The sequence below is a fragment of the Rousettus aegyptiacus genome, unplaced genomic scaffold (assembly GCF_014176215.1).
Source record: "Rousettus aegyptiacus isolate mRouAeg1 unplaced genomic scaffold, mRouAeg1.p scaffold_m13_p_11, whole genome shotgun sequence".
NCBI classification, from domain to species: Eukaryota; Metazoa; Chordata; class Mammalia; order Chiroptera; family Pteropodidae; genus Rousettus; species Rousettus aegyptiacus.
Genome location: NW_023416286.1, coordinates 37,314,068 through 37,331,090, shown reverse-complemented (window position 1 = coordinate 37,331,090; position 17,023 = coordinate 37,314,068). Strand labels below are relative to the sequence as shown.

The window sequence follows — 17,023 nt, the reverse complement described above, 5'->3', positions numbered from 1 at the left end:
AGGGCTTAAAACTATTATACAGAATAAGAAAGGAAAATTCATTTGACATTACTTTTAATGGGGCTTAGTGACTGGTTTACTAAAAGGTATAAAAGGGGGAGCAGTGTTATAAAATATGGAAATAAAAAGAATTTTGCAAATGTCTTTTTTAAAAGGTGTCTCTAAAAATTGGAAAGTCCAGCGGAGTCCTTGTGTTTTTGAAGGGAAGGATTATTAGTGAACGTAGTTTTAAACAGTACATTTTAGATGATGACAGAACAAGCTATTGCAAATATCTGATATTAAAATAATAAATATTCATATTTTATTTTAAACCATCACCATGTATGTTTACCTTGTATCTTTTAAACATAGGTTAACATGAAAGATGTCACAAAAATCCACAGAGAAAAGGCAGCGTTCAAGCATCCAAGGTAGGAGTTGCCATCAGCCCTAGCTGAAGAAAAACAAATCAATTGAGCACATATTAAGGAACAAGACTAAAACATTTATTTATGCACCTCTGTTGGATCATGCATGTAACTTAGGGGACAAGAGTAAGCTAAGGAGGGAGAAGAATGTTTCAGATTATGTAGTATCTTAAGTAAGGTCTAAAGAGTTTGAACGTCATTCTTTAAGTGTTGAAGGATAGTGTCCTGTGAAATGTGTTTTTTCAATGATGTAAAGGGTAAGGAGATTCTAAGTACAGTAAGAAGTAGTAAGTCAGCCAGGGCTTAGAAAAGAGTGATGTTTTACATAACAAAAAGTAAAATTCGTATTTGATAGACATTACTTAAAGAATTGATGGGGCTTAGTGACTGGTTTACTAAAAAGGGCATAAAAGAATTAGACAAGTGATTAGACTGAGTTTTTAAAACCTTGTATACTTTACAAAAGAGTCACATTTCAAAATTGGTTAAAAAGATACAAATTACCAACTTATATTGCTAGTCATTGACAAACACACGTATTATAAATAAACCAGTGTTTCATAAAAGGTTTATCACCATACCGTAGGAAGAATATGACTTCAAAATAAAGGGTAGCTCTTTAAACTGAGTTTATTTTTATGAAAAGGTACATTACTTACGTTTTTCTCATTTTGACATGAAGTGGCACCGCTACACTTGCTGACCATCTCTCATTTCATTCAACTGTAAGATTGTCAATTTATGATAAGCTTTTTTTTCTTCCATCATTCCTTCCATTTTATGAAGGTGAATGAGTAATATAGAATAAAATAGATAAGCACCTTCATTTCTGTGATACTTAATTTTGCTTCTTTAAATACAGCATTTTATTTACTACATTTCTAGAATCCTTTTCCTGGCACATATGACTCTTTGAATAGTTGTGTAGTGACATAAAGATGAATAGGCTATTAGAAGTATAACATAAACCAGTTCTATAATCATCTTAGTCTTGGTAACTAAGTATAGTTATTTGCTGCTCAAAGGATCAAACTTTGTCTCACTTAGCAGGAAAATGAATTATAATATAAGTTAATATAAGGTGCTATCTTAGAAGAATATCCTCTAAAGAACAAACCATAGAGGCAGCTGTTAATCTATAAGGTCAGAACATCACTGAAATACATTGCAAGTGTGATAAAGTTAGAATTGTACTTTCCAGAAACTCTGTCAAAGTATTATATGAGGTTGGATGATGCTGTAGGATATCATTAAAGAGTCTTTTAAGGAAGCTGAGTTAAATAAAGGGCTTTTAGTTTCATAAGTGGAATATAGAAATTTGAAGCTAAAGTAATTTGTCTGTGGAGGAGTGGTTATTTTTTTCTTTTCAACATGGTCTTTTCCATGTGTCATTAAAAGAATTCAATTAGATATAAAGATATAATTACCTCAGAGACCTGTATTAACTGTTTGGCTCTATAAATTCCTATAATAGATGCTTCCTTCAGCCTGCTTGAGACTGTCTAAATTTAGGTAGGAATGCAAGGATATTGAAGTGGCAAGGATTTTGGAGGTCTGCTTTTCCTATTCTTAACTTTGAACAGACAAAATATCTTAGTAGTTTGTGATAACAGAAAATGACCTTTTAGTGGGGAGGGGTACATCTGATTGTTTCAAGTAAAGAAGATTGTCTCTGGGTTGGAGGTATATGAATTAGAAATTATACCACAAATTTTCTACTTCTAAGGCTCCTATCAGGAAATGACCAAAGCATAAAATAATTTTTTTTAGCATATTGCAGCACTGTATGTTTCCAAAATATCTTTTTGAAATGTGGAGTATATCACTTTCCGCAGGAAAAATGTCTAGATTCAAACAAAGGTAGTAAGACTGGGGAAATATGTTACTTGTATACTGCTAATAGAAAGTGTAAATCCTTAAGATGTCTTGAATAAAAATTTCAAATATATATTTATACTAAAATTTTGCAACTGTACATTTAAAATTGTTTGTATATATGTGTTAAACCTAATAGGACCACAAGATCTCATCCCAGAAGTGAAAGTGAAATAGGACCAAGTTCGTGTGACAATCTGAAAAGAAACCACATATCTCCAAAAAAGGTTGAAATGCAAAGATCACTACCTGGCTCATCTTTTCCTTTAAAGAACCTAAAAGACAGTTGCATGTTGAATTTGGAAGGAAAAATAGATTTAACTAATATTTCATCTGATACTTCAGAAGATTTCACTCGACAACAGGAAAACTTAAATAGCATAAAGAGAAGAGATGTGACTTTTATTGCCACTGAAACAAAAAGTGATAAGAAAGATTGTCCTTTTGTAATTTGTGACCAAAAAAGTGTAGATGGCACACTTTCAAAAGATGATGAAACACCTTCCCAAAACTTTCTTAAGAAATTTTCAGATCCTGCAGAGAAATCTTGTCCCTCAGACAGAGAACCAGGAACTGATGCTTCTCTTCTACCTCATACATCAGTGCTTGTAAAGCCTATTTTTCATTTTGTGACAGATATCCATGCCAATTTAGAAATGAATGACACTGTCTTTGAAAGTCAGGATAACGAAACATTAAATTCATCTATTAAAAATTCTACATGCACCAATTCTTCAGAACCCATATTTATCCAGAACAAAATTCCTGTTCTGCAAATAAATGAAACACGACCTGCAAAAACCGAATCAAAAGACAAATATGTGAAAGATACATTGAAACCCAGTACTGTACCTGTTGAAGAGAACATAACTGATAATGTTGATCAAACAGCAGAATACTCTTTTAATGAGCAACGGAATAATGAAAATTCAAAAATCATAACTCAGAATGCTGCCACATGTTGGAATGAACTTCCACAGCCTGCATGTACCCCAGTATATAATTCTCCTGCACACTCATTTGGAACTTCATATCCTTACTATGCTTGGTGTGTTTATCATTACAGTAGCAGCAGTGGCAATTCCATTACCCAGACTTACCAAGGAGTAACGTCGTGTGAAGTACAGCCACCTTCTTCTGAGATGTTGACTGCGGTTCCAAGTACTGTACAAAATACACATTCTAATCTTTTGTACTCTCAATATTTTGGTTATTTTGCTGGACAGCCACAAGCATATAACTTGGTGCCAGCGAGTGGATATTTTCAAACTCGAATGCCTATTTCTTTCAATTTTCAGCAGCCAGCTTTTTCACAGTATGCTTCCTATCATCCATTACCACAAGCTGCATACCCTTACCCTCCGGACTCAGCTGTGCTTCCAGAAGTTCCTTGGACTTATGGTTAGTTTCAAAAGTTTTAATGCTTGCTTCATTGGGGTTTTGCTTTTGTCTGTGTATATGTATGTAGATGGAATTTACAAATGATGATTCATAGCAGTCATTTTTCTGTGCAGATTGTGGAATAATTCAAATATCAGACAGTTGAATTATATTGCCAAGTGGATATCTAGTTGTTAAAGATGGAATAAAAAGAATTGTTACTATCACTAATAAAACAAAACCCAACTCTAGGGAATAATTAAGAAAATTAGTTAATTCATACTATGAAATATGATACAACCATTAAAGAGTTTATAAAAGTTTTTAATGACAGTTTTTAAAACTATCATATAAATGGATTTATGTAAGCAAAGAAATACATAGACATATTGACATGAAGTACACTAACATTTTAACTTGTCTGCCTCTGGGTGATAAAATTGGGGGTGTGTGGAAAGTGTTTTTCTGTATTTTCTAAGATTTCCTACTGGGAACATATATTATTTTGATAAATAGAGGGGAAAAAGTAAAGTCAAAAACCAGGGTAGAAAAGAGATTTCAGTCGGATAAAGCAAAATTTCTCTTTCTCTCTGTATTCTATTATATCTTCTTGGCAGTAATGAAAATGAAGTTAATTGAGATGTGTTGATAGAACAACTTGGTAGTTTGGCACCGGAACTTGAAAATTTTTCCTTTAAACATAAGTCTATTTGTAAAAATTATTATTAGAATATAGATTTTAAAATTAAATTGAAATGTGTTTCACCAGAGTTAAAGAAAAATTTAAAACAATTATTCATAATTTTGCAAAAACTGCAGTTACCTGCTAACATCCAAATAGTCTACTTTTAGAGGTAAAGTGTAAATAAAGTTAATCTCAATGTCTTAAACAGAGAAATATAAGAGAATTTCTTTTCAATTCAAGTTGTTTCTCTGTCCTACATTGTCTTAAAAATTAATAAGTAGAAAAAATTAATTGAATTAATTTATTCATTTGTCTGAATTGATAAGAAGCAGCCTGTTAACATAGTTCTATTCCTAATTAAGAAAAATGATCAGGGCAGCATAGGGAATATAGGTAATAATATTGCAATAACTATGTGTGGTGACAGATAGTGACTTAGACTTGTCATGATGATCACTTCATTAAGTACATAAATGGCTAATCATTATATTATACACTTGAAACTAACATAACATTCTATGTCAACTAATTTTAAAATGAATTAAGAGAAAAGAAATAACCCATGACCTAATGGAGTTTCACAAAAAGGGGAAAAGGAATCCGATCACAGGAGGAGCTCTGCATTGGAACTGTCACTGGAATTATCCTATCACCTATAGGATAAAATTCAAATTAACTTGGAATGGGAGACCCTTCACGGTCCTGTATATACAGCCTCATCTCCCACTACTTCCACCTTTGTATTCAAGCCACAATGAATGTCTTTCTGTTCTCCCATGTGACAATTCCTGGGGTATTTCCATGGTACTTTCTGTGTGCATTTCTCATGTGATAAGGCATGTAAGAATTGTGTGGTATTGTGATTATCGGTGTATCTTTCCCTTCCCTGCGTCCCCATCAAATGATTTTAAACTGGACTGGAATTTTTCACCAAAAATGGAACCTGAAAAATAACTCTAAAGGAGGGGAGAACAAAGCAGGAGGTGGGGTGAGGGAGTAAATGACTGTGCTTTTTCCTTTGTGGTTAATTCGATACAGTGCTGCTGCTTCTGTAATGGTAAACACATCAAGCATAGATGTGGCACACCTGTATATTAAAGTAGACATTTTAATTTCTGGAATGGGAAACCTCGAATGTAGTTGTTTTATAAAGATTCTCATAGAGCTTTCTTGTGTTCTTAATGATTGAGCTGTTCATAATGCTAAAAAAGATATCTATAGAATCAAGTCCATCTTTGATTCTCAAAAATTTCAATAGTTACCTCCTTTGTTATATTAGTCAAGTGAAAATCAAAGGTAAAAACAAATATCTACTTGTTACAGTATCCACTAGTAACTCTAAAAATTAGGAGCAATATAAGCACATCTTTTAGTTTTTGTGAGTGCAAATAATCCATGGAGATCCAGTGGCACAGTTACAGGAACTATGTCCTTCTAAAGATAAGAAAATCCCTATGACCCGTTTACTACTGTTTTGTTCATGATGCTCATGTTCAACACCATAAGTGGAAGTAAAGGAAGGGCCTAAATGAGCCCTATGTGCTAGGCACATTACTTCCTTTTTTTCCTTTTAATTCTCACAAGATACCTGTGAGAGATTTAGGTACTATTGTTCTTTTACAGATGAGGAAGCATCTCCTTGGAGAGCCTTAAATCACTTTCTCAGGATTCCATGGCTAGTAAAGGGCAGATGTGCAGTCTGAACTTTGATCTATTGAGCTCTAACGCAGTTCAGGTCTTTCTATAATGCCATTAGTCTGCATCATTAACTTATCTCAAATCATTGTGCTTTTTTCTCTTCCAGTTCCATGGCCACGTCAAGAACACTTTCAGCCAGGACATTGAAAATGGTCTTCTGTTTACTGAAAAATAAAGGAGATTTGCAAGTTTTTCCAAGTTTATTTTACTTATATATTTTTTATTTTAACATTTTAAATATATGTAAATGTGGTAGGAAATATATACCATATAGCCTTTTATAAAAATTTTAAATGCAACAGCATATCATATAACGTGATGGGAAATCAATTTCTGACATCTGAAATACCAAAATTATTTCCATGCAGTTATTTTAGTGAAATCTTTACTAGGCTATTTTCAGTATCCACCTAGCCATCAGAAACATTTACTATATTTTTTGTAATTTACTTTTTGAAATATTGCTATCACAGCTATTATAGTTATGTAAAGATTTTTGAGTTAATAAGGTGAATAAATGTAACATTTAATAAGATTAAGCAAAGTAGTAAAATCTTTAAAATAAGAATTTTGTTTCTGATATTTTTGATACATTGTTTATGGCAGTGTTGTGCCATTTAGGTTAAAATAGGATTTTTCTTTACTTGGATTGGTTGTTAGAACAATAATTTTATAATTCTTGACACTTTATGTAATTTATAATTTTGTTGTGTCTAATATGACAAATTCCTTTAATTTCAATTTTTTATTTTCAGTGTTTATCCTTGAGTAAGATTAAAATTTTTATGTTTGAAGCAGTTTTAGTTAATTATATTAAAATTAAAGCACATTCAATACCTTTTTCTATAAGAGCCCTTTTTACAATATTATTTCTTTTATATTTGTATCATAATTTAAAGTTTCTAATGATTTTGTAGCAAATAATAGGAAATAATGTCTTTAGCTGATGCCATTAGAGTAGTGATATTTCAGTAATTTAAGTAATGCAGCACAAATACAAGTTTTTTAATGCTGTGGTCACGGATTTTTCCCCCCTTTTCAACATTCCACAAAAGTAAAAAATGCATTGGTAATTATCATTGTAGAATAGGGTGTAGTATGTAACTATGGTCTTCAGCAACCTCTCTGCTCACCCACAACTATAACTGTTTTCTATAAGATCACAGTCAGAAAGGTTCCTCACAACTAAGGCCTTTTTCAAGTACTTACTAGTGGTCTCTAACATGTGGTGAGATTTGCGTTGACTAAATCTAAACAGATAGTTAACCATCAGTGTTTTCTCAAACTCTTTAAGTCAGCCAATTATGTGATCTAGCACAAGCCTCCAAAGAGGGTGTAATTCAGCCATATTTATTGAAGGGTAATTAATTTTTCAATTTAGCAAAACACTAACACCTGGGATAAGCTTCTTTATTCACATTAACCAAATAGACTAGAATTCAGAATACTTTGGTTTCTTCTCTAACAAATAGGTCTTTAAAAGGGGAAAGTCAAGCAAAGAACTGCAACTGAGAGGAATAAGGAATTTGAAAAAGACTATATAATAAAGCAATATCAAGATAATGTATATTTTTTATCCATCTAGTTTCATTGAAAATATTCCATAAAAATCAGAACTCCTAATTAGGCATTAAAACAATAATATTACTTGTTATTCAAACACTAACTTCGCCTCAGCCATTTGATTGATATTTGGTTATAAAAAGATGTTACAGATTAATTATTAAAAATGTTCCTTTTAGGTAAACCAAAAGTTTACCTTAATCTAATTAAGGATGCTTTCTTTAAATAATTTTCAGATTCCATTGATATTTGTGATGTTTTTATTTCATCAGTGAATTTCTTCAAAAAAAGGAAAACAAAAACTAAATATTCAGTTAAATTTTGAAATCTGTTCTTTGAAACATGAAAAAATAGAGTATTTTTCCCTTCATGTATGTGTTTTGGTTCTGAAAATAAAAATAGAATTAAAATTAGAGCAAACATTATAAACAAAAGAAAATCCTGCTTGTTTGTATATTATTGTTTTGGAACTTAAAGAAAAATTATTTGAATAATTCAATTGAATAAATTGAATTCATTTTTCTTTCAGGGTTTTTTTTTTTTTCCTTTTGTTTCTGAAATAATGAGCAAATAGTGGTCTGTGGTTTATACAAACCCATTACATGAAAAACAACCCACAAAGAACTGACTTCATTAGATGACTAAATAAACTGATGGGCACTCCTTTCACTTCAGCTACTTTTGCTTTCACCTCCTTCCTTCCCCCCCACTGTCACCCTTACAAATTTCATTACTACCTGGAGTTTCACAGGACAAGCCAAAGTCCCTGGCCTCATGCAGTTCTCATTGAGTTGTAATTGATACCACATCATGAAAAGTGATACGTAAAAAACAAAACAAAGTAAAGGAATAAAGAATGACTGAATAATACATAAGCCGAGATGTTCAGGGATGGCCTTGTTAAAGAGGTAGTTAACCTAACTTAAATATTCTTATATCTTAATTATATCACTCCGCCTTCCATCAATACACATACTGTAAAAGTGCCTCCAAAACTTGAGTTCTGTAGCCAAATAAAAAGCTAGGCCCCCATTTCCCCAATGACAACATTTGCCAAAGAAAAGATGTTTGGTAAACTTAAATATAAGCTTTTAGAGATACAGATGAAATGTTTAAATGTTCATTGTATATTAAAATATTATTTTTTAATTTTAACTCATTTTTGTAGAACAGTTTCCGTTTCCTCTCATGCATCTTTGACATCAGTATCTTTGTCATCATTAGAGCTTTTTTGAGCCCTATAACAAAGTTTTCTAACACATATCATCCTTACTTATAAGTTGTGATCTATGCTTTTTAAATGTGTACACTATGGCCATGCTTCCCTGAATGCGTCTGATCTCGTCTGATCTTGGAAGCTAAGAGGGTCGAGCCTGGTTAGTACTTGGATGGGAGACCACCAAGAAATACCAGGTGCTTTAGGTGTTAAAAAAAAAAAAATCTATGTACACATCCAAAATTACATTTGATTGTGAGGTCATTTCTTACTCAAAGACATACCTTAAAATAATGACTTAAGTCTTCAAATTAGAGTAAAGCCCCATATTGTTTTGTTTTTTAGGGGAGGCAACCCTTGGTTGACCTCACAGATTACAAGGACTTTGTCAGTTTACAATCCCTTATTTTTTAAAAAAAAATGTTTATGCCTACAAGCACCTAGTCTTCCTAGCTGATCTCCCATCCAAGTACTAACCAGGCCCAACCCTGCTTAGCTTCCAAAATCAGATAGGATCAGACGTATTCAGGGTAGCCTGCCTGTAGACTCCATATTGCTTTCAATGGGGGTAATTTTAAGGGAAAAGATAACTTACATTAAGGCATATGTGGTATTTTAAAACTATTAAATTTTTTTTATGGACACAGTTTAATTCATATAATATTATTTTGAGTACCGTGATAAACCCCCAATTATCCATGCAGTCTGAAAATAGGATCATGGAAGAATAAAATTAAATTATTCTTATAAAATAAACATCTTTTAAATTAGTTCTAATGAATATAATTCTAAGAGTAGTGACTATGGATTATTTAGCAGTTGCTAATGAAAAGAAACCAAGAAGGTAAGGGGTTGATTAGTAATGCAATGTGGAAATAAGATTTAAAAGAATTGATAGAGATTAAGACAGGAAAATTTTGTAAGGATATAAATCCTTCTAATTTCTTGGGGGTGTAAGCTCTACTGTCTACTTTATTGTTACCATCTTATTTTTGAATCATCTAACCATTGAAGAATCCCTCTGGTTTCCTTCGAATATCTTATGGAACCCGTGATCTCAAAATGCACTGCATTCTAATTCGTTGTCATGGGAAACTGCATTTATCTTAGAATTTGTAACTTTCATTTAAAAGTCTTTTTTTTTTTTTAATTAGGTAAGAATAATTTAGGTCTGTGACTGAATCATTTCTTTTTTTAAAATGTGAGAATCTATGTTTTGGGAAAGCTGATCTGGTCAACTGACCATGTGTTTGTTCATTAAAGATTGTATTTATATTCTGTCAGCAATTATTGAACATCTGACTTGTGCTGAAAGTATGCTATGCTATTTATATGTGTGTGTATCAACTAATCATCCCCATAAAGGGAAGTTTTATTTTCGTAATTTATAAATGCACTCATTCCCAAGACCCTTTAGGATATTTTTGCATCTCAAGTCATATTTGTGAACATCAGTTAAGAACTTCCAGTATTTTTGATTGGAAAAGAATATAAGATCTATCCTAAATCTCTCTCCTTTGACATGTTACTTGCTTTTTTAATTCTAAACATCGATTTATGTACCTAATACATAATTCCCTCTTTTAAAAACTTGAATGTGCAAAGAGCAATTCAGTAACATGAGATTTTTGCATGTTGATTAAGAAACAATCACTCATGTGTATACAAATTATTCTAGTACTTTGGCTAAAATTATTAAGTTACATTAAGAAGTGGATGTAGACTGGCTTCTGGTCAAGACAGTAGAGTAGGTAAACGCTATGCTTACATCCTCTTACAACCACATCAGAATTAAACTAAACTACAGAACAGTTATCATTGGGAGTCACCTGAAGTCTACCTGAACAGAAGTCCTACAACTGGAGACAAATAGAAGAGGCCACCTCGATACTGGTAGGAAAGTCAGTGATGCAGAATGGGCGGGTCCCACACCCAGGGTGGAGCAGTTCAGAATCAGGAGGGATATCTTAGCTGTGGAGATTCACCCCAGGGAAGCATGGGGTTCTGGCCCCACACCAGGCTCCCCAACTCAGGGTTCCAGTGCTGGGAAGAGAAGTCCCCACAATTTCTGGCTCTAAAAACCAGAGATTGTGGCTTAGTGAAACAGAGGGCTGCTGAAGTCGCAAATGTTCCTCTTAAGGGGCCCGTGTGTGGACTTACTCGCTGATGGACTCATTCACTCTGAGCTCCAGGGCTGGGGTAGCAGCTCAAAAGGCATCTGGGACAAAGAGAAACTGATTTATCTAGCATTAGGACAAGGGCTGGAGAGGTAGCTTTCTCCTAGATAGAAGTGCTGGCAGAGGCCATTGTTCCTTTGTTGCATCCTGGCAAGCAGACACTGGCAGCCACCATATCTGAATCTCCATCAGCCTGGCTAACACAGGTCACACAGCCCAAGTGATTCCCTGAGACTTTGCCACACCCAACTTGCAGGCCCACTGAAGCCATTTCCAGTGGATGTTTTCATATAAATGTTCTGTCTTGGTTCATGCTTCAAACTCTCCTAAAACCTCTCAAAGTTTCACAAAACCTAAACAAGCATCTGGCCTCAGCATGCCCCATACCACTTGCTGAGTAGCCCCAACCCCAGCACTAGTTGAAGCTGGTGTTGGTTTGTGGTTTGGCCTCTCAAGGCACATTCAAGCCCAGCAGAGGTGGTGGCCATCTGCAGATTGGTTGGTGGCTCATGCTAGATGGCCCCAGCTAGGTACAATCTGTGGCTGAACTTGGTCTGTGGCAGGGCCCCTCCCAGGAGGCCCAGGGCAGGCATATATTTGGTGGTTGACTTTGGTCTGAGCCAGAGCACAACCCAGGGCCACATCTTAGCACAATACACCAAAAGAGCTGACTAGGCAGGCATTGGAGTCCTGCTAAAATGAATTTTGCTCTGTAGGGTCAGCCCCTGTACAATAGTTCCTCCACTGCGGTCACTGGCCAGTCCTCAGAACAAATCAGCACAAGGTCAGTCCCTCCAGTTGACATGCAGATAGCAACCAGGGCTCAGCTACAGCAGGAGGGCACACACAACCCGTACGAGGGACACACCTGGATTACCCGGATCAGGTGACCAAGGAGACTGCGCCTTTGGCCCCACAGGACACCTACTACATAAGGCCTCTCTACTAGGACCAGGAGACATAGCAGCTCTACCTAATACATAGAAACAAACACGGGGAGGCAGCCAAAATGGGGAGGTAAACATATCCCAAGTGAAAGAACAGAGCTCCAGAATACTAAACAAAATGGACATTCTACCAGATACAGAGTTCAGACCACTGGTTATAAAGATTATCAGTGAATTTAGGGGAAGAAGATAAACTTAGACCTTTAACAAAGAAAAAACAAAAATGGAGATAGAAAACAAAAAGGAACTAGTCAGAACTGAAGAATACAATAAATGAAATGAAGACTACCTTAGGAGGAATCTATAGTAGATGAAGTGAGGACTGAATCAGTGATTTAGAAAATAAGGCAGAAAACACCCAATCAGAACAACAAGAAAAAAAAATCCAAAAAAATGAGAATAGTTTAAGGGACCTCTGGAACAACATCAAGCATACCAACATTTGCATCATATTGATACCAGAAGGAGAAAAGAGAGCAAGGAATTGGAAACCTATTTCAAAAAATAATGAAGGGAAATTTTCCTAACCTGGCAAAGGAAATAGTGCAGTCTCCTAAACAAGATAAACCCAACGAGGCCCACACCAAGACATATCATAATTAAAATGCCAAAGCTTAAAAACAAAGAATCTTAAAAGCAGCGAGAGAAAAGCAGTTACCTACAAGAAAGCTCCCATAAGACTGTCAGTTGATTTCTTAACAGAAACTTTACAGACCAGAAGGATTGGCAGGAAATATTCAAAGTGATAAAAAGGGCCTGCAACCAAGATTACCCAGCAAAGCTATCATTTTGCTGCCCAGACAAGAAAAAGCTAAAGGAGTTCAATACCACAAAATATTACAGGAAATGATGGAAGGACTTCTTTAAAAAGGTAAAAGATAAATATGAAAAATAAAAACAATAACTATATATCTATCAACAGTTACTTTCAATGTAAGTGGATTAAATGTTCCAATCAAAAGATAAGGTGGCTTAAAAAGCAAGAAAACAAGACCCTTACATATACTGCCTACAGGAGACCACTACAGATTGAAAGACAGACTGAAAGTAAAGGAATGGAAAAAGATGTTTCATAAAAATGGAAGCAAAGCTGGAGTAGCGATGCTTATACCAGACAAAATAGACTTTAAAACAAAGGGTGTAACAAGAGACAAAGACAGACCCAATAATCCCACTTCTGGATATTTATCTAAAGAAATTCAAAGCACCACTTTAAAGGAACATAATCCATATGTTCATTGCAGCATTATTTACAATTGTCAAGATATGGTGATAACCTAGATGTCCATAGGAAGAGGTGGTGCATATATGCAATGGGATGTTACTCAACCATAAAAAATAATGAAATCTTGCCATCTGCAACAGCACGGATAGACCTAGAGGGTATTGTGCTGACTGTATTAAGTCAGACAGAGAAAGGCAAATGCTATAGGATTTTGCTTACATGCGGAATCTAAAGAACAAAATAAAACAGAAACTCATATATACAGAGAACATTTTGAGGTTGCCAGATGGAAGTGGGTTTTTGGGGTAGGTCAAAAAGATGAAAGAATTTAGAATTACAGATCAGTAGTTACAAAACAGTCATGGCGATGTATAGCATAAGGAATGTAGTTAATACTGTAGTAACCGTGTGTGGTGTCAAATACTTATCGGGGTGATCACTTTAAATTACATAAATATCTTATCACTGTGTTGTACACCTGAAACTAATATTGTATGCCAACTAATTTTAAAATTTTTTTAATAAGAACGGAATGTATTTTTCTTATTGGAGGTCATGCTAAGTCAATAACTAATGACTCCTAATCCACTGATTTCCAACCAAGGTGTTTCTAAAACTGTCTGAATATTAACAAAATCATCACTTTCTTCAAAATAGATTCTATCTCCACATTATCTCTTCAGATGCTATCCTGAAGCTTATTCTGCTCCATATCCCTTAGGAGAGGCAGGCTCTCTTCTTTCCATTCCTCATTATTTTCAGAACTATCCCAAGACCATTCACTTTTTTGACAGTTTCCTAGAATTACACACACCCCCACTTAACCTTTCTTACAGCTGAACTATACAAAATACTGTTTCAAATATGCCATCTATTGAAAATGCACACATAGGACCTGCTGAATCAGCGATGTTACTTTTGTGGTCTTGCACCAATTTTTCAGGGCAAAATATTGAGACAGACTAAAAGCGAATTTTCTTATCCTGCTTTCTGAGTTCTTGATCCAGGAACCTACAATAATGAAAAAGTTTCTCTTATAATCTGCTGGTACCCAATCAACAGGCAAAGTAAAAATAATGTTAAGGAAAGATATTTTATCAGGAGTGAAAATCCAAAAAAGATTTGAGGTTGGCAATGGTAATGGGTGCTTGTTTTCATAAAGACAATGAAAATTCATTTCATTCAATGTAAATACACTTCCAAGGTATAAACAGCAAACATTTATAGAGCATCTTCTATTGCTGAGCTCAGCAGTGTGATAGATATTTGGGACTGAAAAATCAATAATACATTTCTGGCATGAAAGAAGTTTATAGTCTGTGTAGAGAGGGAGAGGCATGCAAGAAACTGACCATTGAAATAAAGTGAGGGAAATAGTATGATGTATTCTGTGCTTGGTATTAGAAGTCTTAAAAGGAAAACTCTGTAATTCCTCCTACTGGATTTAGGCATACTTACAAGAGTAAGACAATCCTAAAATGAATCTTGAACAATCTGTTTGAGTTATATATGCTGAAAAGGTCAGTGTAAGGTCTTTAGGTGAAGGAGACACATATGAATATAACTTAAAACATTCCACTGATATTGTGTGTGTGGGTGTATGTATTATCAGGAAATAAAAGGGACATGTGTTACACCCCATTTCCCATGGAATGATTTAAGTTGATAAAGGAGAAATAGATCTTACATTCTTGAGAAAAATAACAGTCTAGCACAGTGATTTGGCAATATCTCTTGGCATAACTGGTTTTGCCCCAGAAGTGAAAGGATATAGTCATCCCTCAGTATCCGAAAGGGATTGGTTCCAGGAACCCCTACAGATATCAAAATCTTCAGTGCTCAAGTCCTTTCTATAAAATGGTATATTTGCATACAACCAATGCTCATCTTCCTCTGTGCTTTAAGTCATTTCTAGATTACTTATAATACCTAATACAATGTAAATGTTGTGTAAAGAGTTGTTTTATTCATTTAGGGAATAATGACAAGATAAAAATGTCTATACATGTTCGGTACAGGCATAACCATCATCGACGTAACTACATAGTACATGTCAGTAACGTAACATTTTTTCCAAATATTTTTCATCAGTAGTTGGTTGAATCCACAGACATGGAACCCACAGATACCGAGAGCCAACTATATAAGTACCTCCCACAGAACATATCCCGATTAAAGTATTCCTAGTAAAACTTTTTTTTTTTAATTGTGGTGATATATACATAACAAAATTTACCATCTTAACTATTTTTAAATGTACACTTCAGTTAAGTATATTCACATTATTGTGCCACCAATTTCCAGAACTTTTACATTTTTCAGAACTGAAATTAAATTCATTAAACAACTCTCCTTTTCCCCACTCCCCAGTCACCAGCAATCACCATTCTACTTTCTGTCCCTATGATTTTGACTATTCTAGATACCTCATTAAATTAAGTATTTGTCTTTTTATGTCTGGCATATTTCACTTGGATAATGGCCTCAAGGTTTATTCATGTCATAGAATGTATCAGATTTTCCTTTTTAAGGTTGAACAATATTCCATTGTATGTATATACCACATTTTGTTTAATCTAGCCAATCCCTTGATAGACATTTAGGTTGCTTCCACCTCTTGGCTATTACAAATAATGCTGCTGTGATTATTGGTGCAAAAATAGCTTCTCAAGATCCTGCTTTCAATTCTTCTAGATATATACCCAGAAATGATATTGCCAAATCGAATGATAATTCTATTTTTAATTTTTTGAGGAACTACCATACTGTTTTCCATAGCAGCTCCACTATTTTACATTCCCACCAACAGTACTCAAGGGTTCCAGTTTCTCCATATCCCCACCAACACTTATTTTTTTTATAGTAGTTATCCTAATCAATATGAGATGATATATCATTAATAATGATTCTTCTTGACTTTTAATACTTGAAGCTCATATAATATATATCCCTTGATGTATATTCAGCCAGCTTAAAATTGGAAAAAATATTTATGTCCCCCAAACTTTATGTAATATTTTAACATCATGATGTATAGGAAGTCTTGCTAATTTCAAATACATAGAACATTAGAATGTCATCTTTTTAAAGTGCCTGAGTGTCAAAAACAAGGGAGGTGTCTTGATATCACACCTAATACTCAATGCAAACTTTCTCAGTTATTGTATGATTGTCTTAAAGGCTTCTTTCCACCTTTAACCTTTCATATGTGGCCCTTGGTTTCCCTGGTATGTTATGATTCCCGTACCAGATGAGAACACATTGAATAAAATTGTGGAGAAAGAAGCAAAGCAAGACTGACTTTGATAGACCAGAAGATACTACTATACAGAAAGCTACTATTTATTAAAACCATATTGTTTGGTGATCAGAAAGCTATGTTTTAAGCATTTTACCTTCAAACATGATAGCTCTTTATTTGTATAGAGATGACATGTTTTTGTTACATTTTAAGAAATTTGTTGGAAATTTGAAGTTGACGTCCATTATAATTTTTCCTATTAAAAAAAAAATGGGAAGTGGGCTCCTGTTAATCAGAATTACTAGTTTTCAGTAAAGGGTTCCTGATTTTACCTCTATTTGGATCTGAAGAAGTAAAAATATCTTTGAAACAGTCACAAACTTACAGAAACGCTGGAAAAACTTTAAGCCGTTTAAGAGTAAGTTGCTGACTTGATGCCTCACTGCTCCTGAATACTTTTTAACTTCTGTTAAAAAACAAAATGTGTTTCCTACAAAGAAGGAAATTCTCCTACATAACAATACAATCATCAAAATCAGGAAATTAACACCAACACATTACTACCATCAAATCCTCAGATTCCCATACAATTTTCATCATTTGTTC

At 34.2% G+C, this 17,023-nt stretch overlaps 1 protein-coding gene and 1 pseudogene across 2 annotated transcripts in view; one reads left to right on the top strand and one right to left on the bottom strand.

The window, feature by feature from the left end:
* Positions 1-6,299, top strand: part of TEX15 (testis expressed 15, meiosis and synapsis associated) — a 64,400-nt gene extending 58,101 nt beyond the window's left edge. For both annotated transcript variants that reach the window (XM_016136150.2, XM_016136151.2), the window contains exons 9-11: positions 355-413; positions 2,425-3,686; positions 6,155-6,299. In XM_016136150.2, the coding sequence (XP_015991636.2) occupies positions 355-413; positions 2,425-3,686; positions 6,155-6,195 (1,362 nt within the window). In that variant the 3' untranslated portion in view covers positions 6,196-6,299. The remainder of the gene's footprint in view (positions 1-354; positions 414-2,424; positions 3,687-6,154) is intronic.
* A 2,955-nt stretch (positions 6,300-9,254) lies between these two features.
* Positions 9,255-9,374, bottom strand: LOC118609782 (annotated as a pseudogene).
* Positions 9,375-17,023: the final 7,649 nt, after the last annotated feature.